At 41.9% G+C, this 13,225-nt stretch overlaps 1 protein-coding gene across 1 annotated transcript in view; it reads right to left on the reverse strand.

Moving 5' to 3' along the window:
- LOC124036013 (transmembrane protein 161B) overlaps nucleotides 1-11,987 on the reverse strand; it is a 35,186-nt gene extending 23,199 nt beyond the window's left edge. Inside the window, exon 1 of the mRNA XM_046350046.1 lies at nucleotides 11,765-11,987. Coding sequence (XP_046206002.1) covers nucleotides 11,765-11,767 — 3 coding nt within the window. The 5' untranslated portion in view covers nucleotides 11,768-11,987. The remainder of the gene's footprint in view (nucleotides 1-11,764) is intronic.
- Nucleotides 11,988-13,225: the final 1,238 nt, after the last annotated feature.

A 13,225-nucleotide genomic window follows, 5' to 3' on the forward strand; every position in this document is an offset into this window, starting at 1 on the left:
CTGGTTTAGTTGTCCCTCGATGTCATTTCACCTTCTTGTCCTTCCGACCAAAACATGAGAGTAAAGATAAGCTTTTTTTCCTAAAGAACCTCGGATATTGTAGGTCATAACCAATGTAAAAAAAGAAAATAGAAATCCGGCACTGAGCAAATTTCAGGTCTGCTGAGAGCAAAACATGAACACCGCACACATTTACTCAGAACACTGAGGCTGTACACACTTTAAGTTACAGTTTTAACAGAGGCCAAGTAGGCTACTGTGGCTATTTGACCATAATGTAGGCCTACCATAAAAAAATTGTGAAAAATGCAACCCATAACATTTTAACATGGAAATAGCTGTTCTATCATTCAGCCTACAGTAGCAGCAAATGTGTTCCAAAATGTCCATGAGACTTTTGAAAAAACAAAAAAACAAGGGCTACACATTAACCTGTTCATCCACTTGTCCTTCAGACAAGGTGACTGAAAATGTGTTGTTTGATGCAAGAAACTATTTTACAAAATAAAATTAATTATTATTCCCATACCATTATTACAGAGAATCCAAAATGATGCGAGCCTCTGGCTATTGGCTTCTTAGCTTATTCAAGACAGTCTCAATACAACACTGCCCCTTTAAGACAAACAAAGCTCTTTACCTGACTTTTTTTTAAACCTTTATTTAACTAGGCAAGTCAGTTAAGAACAAATTATTATTTTCAATGATGGCCTAGGAACAGTGGGTTAACTGCCTGAAGTTCAAAGTGAATGGCACATGGTACAAATCTGTCGTTCTGCCCCTGAACAGGCAGTTTACCCACTGTTCCTAGGCCGTCATTGAAAATAAGAATTTGTTCTTAACTGACTTGCCTAGTTAAATAAAGGTAAGATAAAAAGTTAATTGATAGTGGCTAATATTGTGTTGATTCAAGCACAGTTCCCACAGTAAAGTGTAGCTTTGATAGTGTTAACTAAAGGGGAAAACTTGGTTGAAGTTCAACCTTGTGGTTCTCTGCAGGGGCTGATATTTAACCTGTGCCCAGCTTAGAGTGAACATTGGTAGTAACCGCTTTTACAGATATATGAAAAGGGAGTCAATGAACATCTCAAAATGCTATATTTTTGTTTTTTCCCTCAACTTTTTCACTCCAGACGCTTTATCTGGACATGGTTCGTCAGGACCTCCAACAGCCAAAGCTAAGTGGGGGCTGTGCTTTGGCAAAGTGGGTGATGTTATATCCTTCCTGTTTGGCCCTGTCCGGGGGTGTCCTCGGATGGGGCCACAGTGTCTCCTGACCCCTCGTCTCAGCCTCCAGTATTTATGCTGCAGTAGTTTATGTGTCGGGGGGCTAGGGTCAGTTTGTTATATCTGGAGTACTTCTCCTGTCCTATTCCGTGTCCTGTGTGAATTTAAGTGTGCTCTCTCTAATTCTCTCTCTCTCAGAGGACCTGAGCCCTAGGACCATGCCTCAGGACTACCTTACATGATGACTCCTTGCTGTCCCCAGTCCACCTGGCCGTGCTGCTGCTCCAGTTTCAACTGTTCTACCTTATTATTATTATTGGACCATGCTGGTCATTTATGAACATTTGAACATCTTGGCCATGTTCTGTTATAATCTCCACCCGGCACAGCCAGAAGAGGACTGGCCACCCCACATAGCCTGGTTCCTCTCTAGGTTTCTTCCTAGGTTTTAGCCTTTCTAGGGAGTTTTTCCTAGCCACTGTGCTTCTACACCTGCATTGCTTTCTGTTTGGGGTTTTAGGATGAGTTTATGTACAGCACTTTGAGATATCAGCTGATGTACGAAGGGCTATATAAATAATCTTGATTTGAGTGTGTACGGCCCAGTACATCACCGGGGCCAAGCTTCCTGCTATCCAGGACCTCTATTCCAGGCGGTGTCAGAGGAAGGCCCTAAAAATTGACAAAGACTCCAGCCACCCTAGTCATAGACTGTTCTCTCTGCTATCACGAGGTACCGGAGCACCAAGTCTAGGTCCAAGAGGCTTCTAAACTGATTCTACCCCAAGCCATTAGATTCCTGAACAGCTAATCAGATGCCTACCCAGTCTATTTGCATTGCCTGCCCCCCCCTGCCACTACTTTCTGTTATTATCTATACGTAGTCACTTTAATAACTCTACCTACATGTACGTAATTACCCCTGACACAAATGCCCCCGGCACATTGTTCCTGTACCCCCTGTATTAGGCCTGCTATTGTTATTTACTACTGCTCTTTAATTATTTGTAATTCTTATGCCTTAATTTTTTAGAGATTCTTAAAACTGCATTGTTGGTTAAGGGCTTGTAAGTAAGCATTTCACTGTAAGGTCTGTTGCATTCAGCACATTTGACAAATACAATTCGAGTTGATTTTAGTCCTTGGAAGATAACAGGTTACGGGCTGTTAGGGAAGAAACTGAACAAATCATTATTGAAACAATTTCCTGAGCCACTAATAGAGTTGTAGTGTAGCATGTGTTTTCAGACATGAGTTTGAACCAACTTCGTGCAGGAGACAAACTCAATTACATGAGGGATTATTAGAGAAATAATAGTAGGAAACAATTAGATAAGGCTTATTAGTAAGCAACTTACGAGAGTACACATTAACTCACCGTCAACTAAAGTACACCCCAATAAAAAAATGGGTCTCTAAGATAGCCATTTAGGACTGTTAATACTGTACAATGCAGAATCGATCATACACACTCCCAATGAAAGTCCAATAATTCGTCCACTGTAATTTCCAACAATGGAGTAGGCTACACCACAGCAAGGTGCACTTCTTCAAGCTCTTATCTCGTCCTTGGTACAAAATGGTACCAAGACATTACCCCCACCCTATGATATATATCAAATTGTCATTTAGATAGAACCAATTCTAAAAAGAACCAATTCTAAAAACAACCAATCTGAGGACAAACTCGCGGAGAGGAGAGTGACCCTATAGGTCAACAAAGAGGGAGCATGGAATGATTCCAGATACTGTCACCCTTCTTTCCCCGATGAGAAAAGTAGGGAGTCACTGCCACACCGAAAAGATATGTTGTTTACACATGATGACCCCTTGACCTCTCCCCTCTCTGTGGTCCATGCAACTTAGTCCTGACATAGAACAGATAACTGCCAATGGCCACCACTATAGTACAACAAAATACATTCTTATGAGAAATAACTCATAAGCATATCATGAAAATAACACATATTATCTATGTTACCCAACTAATTCTGATAATTCCACAACACCATTAAATGTTTATTGGCACATTTGAGGTACTTGCAAAAACAGCCATCAGTGCAATAATATTTTTTTGTGACTCTCAGCACCTATTATGCTCATCTGAGAACAAGCAGCACTCAACAGTGGGAAGCTGGTCCTGTGATAGCCAGCTTAGGCTTTAGCACAGGGGATTTCATTTCAACCCTTACGGATCAATACTCTCTTAAACAGGCTGGGAAATCATTCATATCGTGCTCTTACTTTGCACGCTCAGTGTAGGGTAGTCCAACTTTTACACACCGATGGCTGTTTTTGCAAGTGCCTTTGCAAGCCATATCAGCACGTACTCATGTGGATGCGCGCCCGCACACACGAATGTAGGCCTTTGAATAGCACTAAATCTTAGACACATTTTTGTCATTTGAATAATGATTGAGTCGAGTTATTGTCAAACTGACAAAAACAGTGGGCCATTGTGGTCAACAAAATGCCCTTTCATGTGCCACATTTTAGTCACACGCCACATTTGTATGCCTCATTAACCTATAGTAAATATAAAATCACTGACTTCTATGTGCATACATACATAGCATTGTTCTACCAACATATTTTTCTGCATAACATCCTATTGTCTTCCCAACAGCAGAAATATGACAAACATACAGTACCAGTCAAATGTTGACATACCTACTCATTCAGGGGTTTTTCTTAGTTTGTTTTTACTATTTTCTTCATTGTATAATAATAGTGAAGACATCAAAACCATGAAATAACATATGGAATCATGTAGTAACCAAATAAAAGTGTTAAACTAATCTAAATATATTTTATATTTGAGATTCTTCAAAGTAGTCACAATTTGCCTTGATGACAGCGTCGCATACTCTTGGTATTCTCTCAAATCCAAATTAAAATCAGTCACATACACATGTTTAGCAGATGTTATTACGGGTGTAACAAAATGATTGTGTTTCTAACTCCAACAGTGCAGTATTATCGAACAAGTAATATCAAAATTTTACAACACACATAAAGTAATGAATGGAATTAAGAAGATGTAAATATTTGGACAAGCAATGTCGGAGTTGCAAAGACAAATACAGTAGAATAGAATACAGTACATACAGTGAGGGGGGAAAAGTATTTGATCCCCTGCTGATTTTGTACATTTACCCACTGACAAAGAAATGATCAGTCTATAAATTTTAATGGTAGGTTTATTTGAACAGTGAGAGACGGAATAACAAAAAGAAAAACGCATGTCAAAAATGTTGTAAATTGATTTGTATTTTAATGGGGGAAATAAGTACTTGACTCCACTCTCAAATCAGAAAGATTGCTGGCTCCCAGGTGTCTTTTATAAAGGCAACAAGCTGAGATTAGGAGCACGCTCTTAAAGGGAGTGCTCCTAATCTCAGTTTGTTACCTATATAAAATACACCTGTCCACAGAGGCAATCAATCAGATTCCAAACTCTCCACCATGGCCAAGACCAAAGAGCTCTCCAAGGATGTCAGGGAGAAGATTGTAGACCTACACAAGGCTGGAATGGGCTACAAGACCATCGCCAAGCAGCTTGGTGAGAAGGTGACAACAGTTGGTGCGATTATTCACAAATGTAAGAAACACAAAAGAACTGTCAATCTCCCTCAGCCTGGGGCTCCATGCACGATCTCACCTCGCGGAGTTGCAATGATCATGAGAACGGTGAAGAATCAGCCCAGAACTACACGGGAGAACCTTGCCAATGATCCCAAGGCAGCTGGGACCATAGTCACTAAGAAAACAATTGGTAACGCACTACGCCGTGAAGGACTGAAATCCTGCAGCACCCACAATGTCCCCCTGCTCAAGAAAGCACATATACATGCCCGTCTGGAGTTTGCCAATGAACATCTGAATGATTCAAAGGACAACTGGGTGAAAGTGTTGTGGTCAGATGAGACCAAAATGGAGCTCTTTGGCATCAACTCAACATGTTTGGAGGAGGAGGAATGCTGCCTATGACCCCAAGAACATCATCCCCACCGTCAAACATGGAGGTGGAAACATTATGCTTTGTGGGTGTTTTTCTGCTAAGGGAACAGGACAACTTCACCGCATCAAAGGGACGTTGGACGGGGCCATGCACCATCAAATCTTGGGTGAGAACCTCCATCCCTCAGCCAGGGCATTGAAACTTGGTCATGGATGGGTATTCCAGCATGACAATGACCCAAAACACATGGCCAAGGCAACAAAGAAGTGACTCAAGAAGAAGCACATTAAGTTCATGGAGCGGCCTAGCCAGTCTCCAGACCTTAATCCCATAGAAAATCTGTGTAGGGAGCTGAAGGTTCGAGTTGCCAAACGTCAGCCTCGAAACCTTAATGGCTTGGAGAAGATCTGCAAAGAGGAGTGGGACAAAATCCCTCCTGAGATGTGTGCAAACCTGGTGGCCAACTACAAGAACAATCTGACCTCTGTGATTGCCAACAAGGGTTTTGCCACCGAGTACTAAGTCATGTTTTGCAAAGGGGTCAAATACTTATTTCACTCATTAAAATGCAAATCAATTTATAACATTTTTGACATGCGTTTTTCTGGAATTGTTGTTATTCTGTCTCTCACTGTTCAAATAAACCTAACATTAAAATTATAGTGTGCATACATACAAAATAAGCAGGGGATCAAATACTTTTCTCCCCTCACTGTACATATGAGATGAGCAATGCAAAGTATGTAAACATTAACGTGGCCAGTGATTTCAAGTCTATGCATATAGGGCAACAGCCTCTAAGGTGCTAGTGATGGCTGTTTAGCAGTCTGATGGCCTTGAGATAGAAGCTGTTTCCCAGTCTCTGTCCCAGCATTGATGCACCTGTACTGACCTCGCCTTCTGGATGATAGCGGGGTAAACAAGCGGGGTAAACAGGCAGTGGCTCGGTTGGTTGTTGTCCTTGATGATCTTTTTGGCCTTCCTGTGAGATTGGGTGCTTTAGGTATCCTGGAGGGCAGGTAGTTTGCCCAGTTGAGGTGTTGGGCAGACTGCACCACCCTCTGGAAAGCCCTGCAGTTGTAGGCAGTGCAGTTTCCGTACCAGGCAGTGATACAGCCCGACAGGATGCGCTCAATTGTGTATCTTTAAAACAGTTGAGGGTTTTAGGTGCCAAGCCAAATTTCTTCAGCCTCCTGGAGGTTGAATAAGCACTGTTGCGCCTTCTTCACGACGCGGTCTGTGTGGGTGGACCATTTCAGTTTGTCAGTGATGTATACACTGAGGAACTTTCCACCTTCTCCACTGCGGTTCAGTCGATGTGGATTTCCTGAAGTCCACGATCATTTATTTTGTTTTGTTGACATTGAGTGAGAGGTCATTTTCCTGGCACCACACTCATTGTTGGCAATCAGGCCTACTACTGTTGTGTCTTATGCAAACTTGATTTAGTTGGAGGTGTGCGTGGTGAGGTAGTCACATGGAAGGTATTTCAATTAGGTGTGCCTTGTTAAAATTTAATGTGTGGAATTTCTTTCCGTAATGCATTTGAGCGAATCAGTTGTGTTTTGACACGGTAGGGGTGGTATATAGAAGATAGCCCTATTTGGAAAAAGACCAAGGCCATAATATGTCAAGAAGAGCTCAAATAAGCAAAGAGAATTGACAGTCCATCATTACCTTAAGACAGGAAGGTCAGTCAATCCGTAAAAAAGTTTCTACAAGTGCAGTCGCAAAAACCATTGAGCGCTATGATGAGGAGGAAGACCCAGAGTTTCCTCTGCTTCGTGAGCGTTAACTGCACCTCAGATTGCAGTCCAAATAAATGCTTCCGAGTTCAAGTAACAGACACATCTCAACATCAACTGTTCAGGGGAGACTGCGTGAATCAGGCTTTCATGGTCAAATTGCTATAAAGAAACCACTACTAAAGGACACCAATAAGAAGACTTGCTGGGGTCAAGAAACATGAGCAATGGACATAAGACCGGTGGAAATTTGTCCTTTGGTCTGATGAGTCCAAATTTGAGATGTTTGGTTCCAACCACCGTATCTTTTTAGACGCAGAGTAGGTGGATGGATGATATCCGCATCTGTGGTTCCCATGGTAAAACATGGAAGAGGAGGTGTGATGGTGCTTTGCTGGTGACAGACTCAGTTATTTATTTAGAATTCAAGGCACACTTAACCAGCATGGCTAACACAGCATTCTGCAGCGATTAGCCATTCCATCTGTATTGATCTTAGTGGGACAATTATTTGTTTTTGAACAGGACAATAACCCAACAAACCTCCAGGCTATGTAAGGGCTATTTGACCAAGCAGGAGAGTGATGGAGTACTGCATCAGCTGACCTAGCCTCCACAATCACCTGCCCTCAACCCAATTGAGATGGTTCGGGATGAGTTGGGCCACAGAGTGAAGAGAAAGTAGCCAACAAGTGCTCAGCATATGTGGGAACTCCAAGACTGTTGGAAAAGCATTCCAGTTGGTTGAGAGAACGCCAAGAGCGTGCAAAGCTGTCAACACGAAGGGTGGCTACTTTGAAGAATCTCAAATATTTCCTACATTTGTATTTGTTTAACAGTTTTTTGGTTACTGCATGATTCCATAAAGTTTTATTTAAAAGTTTATATATTCACTATTATTCTACAATGTAGAAAATAATTTGTTTCTTAAAATAATAACTTGAATGAGTAGGTGTCTCCAAACTTTTGACCGCTACTGTAAATAAAAGAACTATGGGTTTCACCTCCATCACTCGGTGGCATCATTGCCATTGTTATCAACATTCTACAGACCCCGCAGCCACATTGGTGCCCAAAGTAGAACAGGGGCTCATTACTTTGAAGAGCTAATGACTTCCAGTGATGTGGTCAAGTCACTAAACCTTTCATCCGAATCGAGTCCCAAGTCCCCTGTGCTCGAGTCCAAGTCCGAGTCAACAATGGTCAAGTCACGAGTCGTGTCACAAGTCCCTTTGGCTGAAGTCCGAGTTCCAGTGCTCGAGTCCTGGTCCAAGTGCTCAAGTCTGAGTCACTAGGTCTACATTAATTTTATTAAGTTAAGTCCCTTTTCCATTTAGACACTGTTGCGATCCCTTTCCCTTCTTATGTGGCACCAAATGGTTGCATAAAGGCTAACGATGATGTTACCAGGGCCACGTTCCGTTGCAAAATTATCTTGAACTTGGCAGATAGACATTCCATGAATAGAGGTGATGTTATTCCTTATTCAAAAATGTCAGATACACGTTTGTTCTACATAGCATGTTTCGATCTGAATGTTCCAAAATGTTGCAGCCTACTGAAAACGCCCTAGGTTGTCATCTATAGCTATCCAATGAGGTATCATGACTGAACAAGGTGTAGCCTAAGCAAATGGTTAACGGTCCGCAAGTCCCCTAGTTTTAGAACAGCCCCGCCGCCAATTCATTTGAAAAAGAAACGTAGTGGAAAAAGACGTTGGGCCGTTATTATGGGTCATATCGTTTGAAGGGCAAGGGCTAGAACCACAGATGTTTTCTCTGATGAAAATAAGGAGACTTGGCTGCATGGGCTACAGAACCTGGCTTTGAAATGCAGTGGGGAAACAGACAGCCTACTTTTCTATACTGAAGGGAGAGAAAACATAGCTAAACTGTTGTTTTACTATGAAGCTCAATGGTGCTCGTTTTTAATTTCGTAAAGCAACTGGTGCTTCTTAACCAAGCAAAGGGTAGCTAACTAGAAGGCTGGTGGTGACTGAATAGCTACTGGGAAGCAAGAGTCGCCTGCGAGATGTATATAATCAGAGCCGGAGCAGAGACTGTCTGCCCACACTCAACGCTTGCGCATCTATGCAGCTAATATTGATTGTACTTATCACTGAAAAGCTCTCAATCTCTATTAAAAACTATTTTCCAGTCCATTTAGTAGTCAGATTTTAGTTAAAGAATTGTGTCTAGTCTTACGTTAGAAAAATAAATGTTGGTTTTAGTTTTTTCTGGGTCCATTTGGTCAGCGATAGTCTGGTCAATTACCATGGAAAGATTGGTGTTAACGAATATTTTAGTCACTATTTATGTTGGCAAAATTAACACGGGCTCAGAATACATCGAGAAGCCTTGGACAACTGAGACTGCCTTTTCCATCAGCTGGGAGACTGCTACCATGAGAGAAAATTGAGGTCTTCATGTGGGGGAAGAAATGTGAGTGAAAGGGTGAATTTCAGTGTCTCTACTGTGCATTTTTATGGCTAATTTTACCTCACTTTCCCCTCTAAGAGTACTCTACTGCAGAATATGCTGATGTAGCACCTTCATGAGGCTCTGTGAGCAGAAAATAAGATAAATTAAGTGTTTTAAGTTCACTGGTTTCCTGATTCTGACCTGACCACTGACTATTACTGGATTTGAGAGAGGGAAGGGAGATGTGGGTAGAGAATGCGGAAGAGAAGATGGAGGGAATAGATGTGGGTGAGGGGGTTGACTGGAATTTGGGAGACCCTAGGCAGGCATCACACAGTGCAGCATGCACTCTTAAAGCCAAAGTCAATACCTCCACTAGAGTCACAGAGGGGGGGAGTAGGACCCATAATGTTGCAATTTACTCTTCATCTGACATCTTTAGAAATGTGACCTCTGGTATCTGACAATAACAGGCAGGATGGAATTTCTCAGACTCTTGGATGTACAGGGTATATAGGTCAAACACACACTAACACACAGTTGGGTCGGTCTTGAACATTCTCCATAGGGTCCTCTAGGACTCCCAAGCCTGGGGAAATTGAACATCAGCATGGGCTCTCTTATCTTCCCCAGTCCCCACAACCCCATCCACACAGGGGCCAATTGAAGGCCGGGGGGCACAGGGGAGATAACAAACACCTCAGAGCTCAATCGCCCCCAACAGGCAGCCTGCCATCTTGCCCCTGAAACCAACTGGAGACCAGAGAGGGGAGCCCATCTCCACTGCCCCCTGGTTAAGCTGACAGTTGGTGAAAAGCTTCAAGGTTTCCCTGCCTGGAAATGGTACTCACTACTAGCAATATGGATTCACAGAGAAAACATACAAGAATATCAAAGTCAGTCAAATAATTCTATGTAGACCAATATCACTTGTGAATAATAGACAATAATGGTGTGCTACACATGCACTGATTGATTATTGTTCAGCTATTATCCATATCTACTATTGAGCAGCCATAGTGCACCCCATTAAAAAAGCTTACTACAGCCACCTTACCTGTGAATCGTGGGAAAATTGCATGAGAGCTGCAAGTACAGGTAAGGCAAATCAGAGACTTTCTGACTGTGTGTTGCACTGACCATCACACATGACAATGTAGCTTAATAGTTTATCTAACATGTCCAATCTGAATAGCCCAGGCATCATAAGGCATAAATGCCATTAAAAAAAGGCATCTCCATGATGTTATAAATGTGTTATAAACTGCTTATAATTGGCATATCAAAGACCACCCTCAGTGGGTGAGTGCATCCTTAAAACAACAAAGTATCCTAAATCTCACACCTGTGCTTCCATTATTCACAAATGAACCATGAGTGCTTTCAAGTCCCTTTTCTAAATTGCAATGAATTCCAGCACTATCTGAAAAAGATAAGGCGCTTAGGTTACACCAAACTACTAAATTAAGAATTCTCCTTCTCCTATAGTTTAGGAGACCTTATGATAACACACAATTCACCTAAACATAAATGGACATCAATTGTAAATCTACATTTAGATCAGAGATGGTAGGCCAATCTTCCCATTCAGAATGTTTTAAATTGTAGTTTTTGGTTTTTGGTAGTACATTTCAACTTCCGAAAATGCCAAGGGATTCTACGGAATCTGATATTACTTTTTGTTTGTACATTCGGTGCCATACAACGTATAACTTGAGAAGTTTAAAGTTATTATTTACAGGTTTCCCTGAGGATTTGGCAAGCATTACCAGTACAATAATATTATAAGAGACAAAAGTACGAGGGACATACAGTGTATGGCCGATAAAATGCAATATCACAACATGGCAAGGTAGAAAATAACCCACAAGCATACCGCCTCGCGGAGGGCATTCTGAGGTCAAAACGAGTGTTCTATATAGAGGTGAGAAACACCTTTCCCTACCTGCACATTCTCAATGATTGACATAATCAAAGTGAACATGGCAAGCTAGCAAGGTTCTAGCTGTTTGTTGAGCATCACGAGCGCCAAATTCTCCAGCAATCTAAGTAGTTGTCAGAATAAGATGGATAAAAACATTGGCTATCGAGTAATAGTAACTAATTGGAGTTCACTGCACAGGTGTCTGAGGTTCGATAGCTACCTGCCGTTAGCTAGCTAGCTTGCTAACCTAACGTCAGCTACCTAGATATCGTTAGGTCGCTAGCGCAGGAACCGCATGACTTGGATCTAAACATGCAATATTACATCTGGTTGTGAAACTTTAGTATATATTAGAAAGTTCTGCATTAAGAGCTAGTGCTGCAGCAGATGTGTAATATTATCCAGCTAGTTAGCTGGTTGCTCTCTGATATCAAGCTAACGGCTAACTGGTGTTAATGGTAAGCTTGCCGTGGCATAGAATACTCACCATGTTGATGCAGTTGTGCTGAAATGGACTTAACGCCGACAACTGTCACACTAAGCTCCCCGAGTCGGAAATCGAGCGGCGCGGAGCACATAAGCCTTTCTGAAGTTGGTGATATTTAAGATTAATTTATTTATAAATCAAACTGCTGCAATTATATTTGAATGACCAATTCATTCAAGCTCGGTTCCCAAATGTTTTCAACTGCAGTAGAGGTCACGCTAAGACTCTGGGTATATAGGCGTCTCTGAATATGCCTGTTTAGAGTGTGACTTATGGGGGCGTTACTTTCTTTTAAACAAAAGCCTGGCGCATTGCATTTGATACGGATATCTTTAATGTAAACCCATATTTACGGACAATGAAATATGGCATACTTTCTATTGTAATATGTGGATTTTATTTAGGCATTTTAGAACACAATAAATGTACCTAAGGACCCCTAGAACGGCTGAAGGTACACGTGACTTTTATTTTCACTAGTCTGTCAATGGATGAGAAACCCAGCGAGATCTGAATGTTAAAACTAAAGAAGAATGTGCAGTGTTTTAGAAATGTTTTATTTGGCAGGTGAAGATTTTCTAGTATTTGCCTATTGCGAATTTGAAATAGCCTCATGCGCTACAGTGGGTTGTACTACTTTAGTGAAGCCTATGGCCTAATTTGACATGATGCACCATTTCAATAAAAAAGGAAGAAAAGAAAACATAAATTATTCTGTAGTAAGTGCAGTGGCGACCCGTCATTCTGTTATGCGACGCCAAAATAACAACATGCAAAAATAAAATTGAAAATACTCCTGTTTAGCTACACATAAATAATGTTGTTTTTTTTGTGCATGTTTTGCATGTTATTGTAATTAAAACAGGCATGGAGCAGGTCTCGAATCCTCGACCTTCAAGCCCAAGGTCCTGTGCGCTATCGACTGTGCTGCAAAAGCATGCTCGTGCGGCAGAGTCGATTTCCGCGGGGTCGCTACACTACTCCCTCCTTTCAAAGAGCGCATCCTCGCGCTAGCTTGCAACTCTACGTCTTACAGGAACGCGCTCACCGGCCAAGCACACGCACTATCGTGGATGAAAGTTACGATCACTTCTGACACCAATGTAATGACCTGATTAGATCATAAAGGAACAATCGTTCAGAGGATTGAGTTTACGAATTGAAGGTTTATTAACCCAACTTTACACAGGCTACTGTTTGGCCATAGCCCATGCCAAATAAATGAAAGATACCCCACAAGACAACCGTGACCGTCATTTGTAAAGGACAGACGTAAGAGAAAGAACAATGGCTAAACCTGGTCTTAGCTTCCAATGCTCCATTCCCCTGCCCAACCCCCCTCCACGCCACTCCGCCAACCACCAGGATGCCCTGCATCAGAACATTCCAGGCATTCCCATGATTGGCAGATAGCAGGTTGTTTGGCATGTCGAACCCTGCGAACACTGGTAAGCACAACAC

Source organism: Oncorhynchus gorbuscha, linkage group LG05, assembly GCF_021184085.1.
Source record: "Oncorhynchus gorbuscha isolate QuinsamMale2020 ecotype Even-year linkage group LG05, OgorEven_v1.0, whole genome shotgun sequence".
NCBI classification, from domain to species: domain Eukaryota; kingdom Metazoa; phylum Chordata; class Actinopteri; order Salmoniformes; family Salmonidae; genus Oncorhynchus; species Oncorhynchus gorbuscha.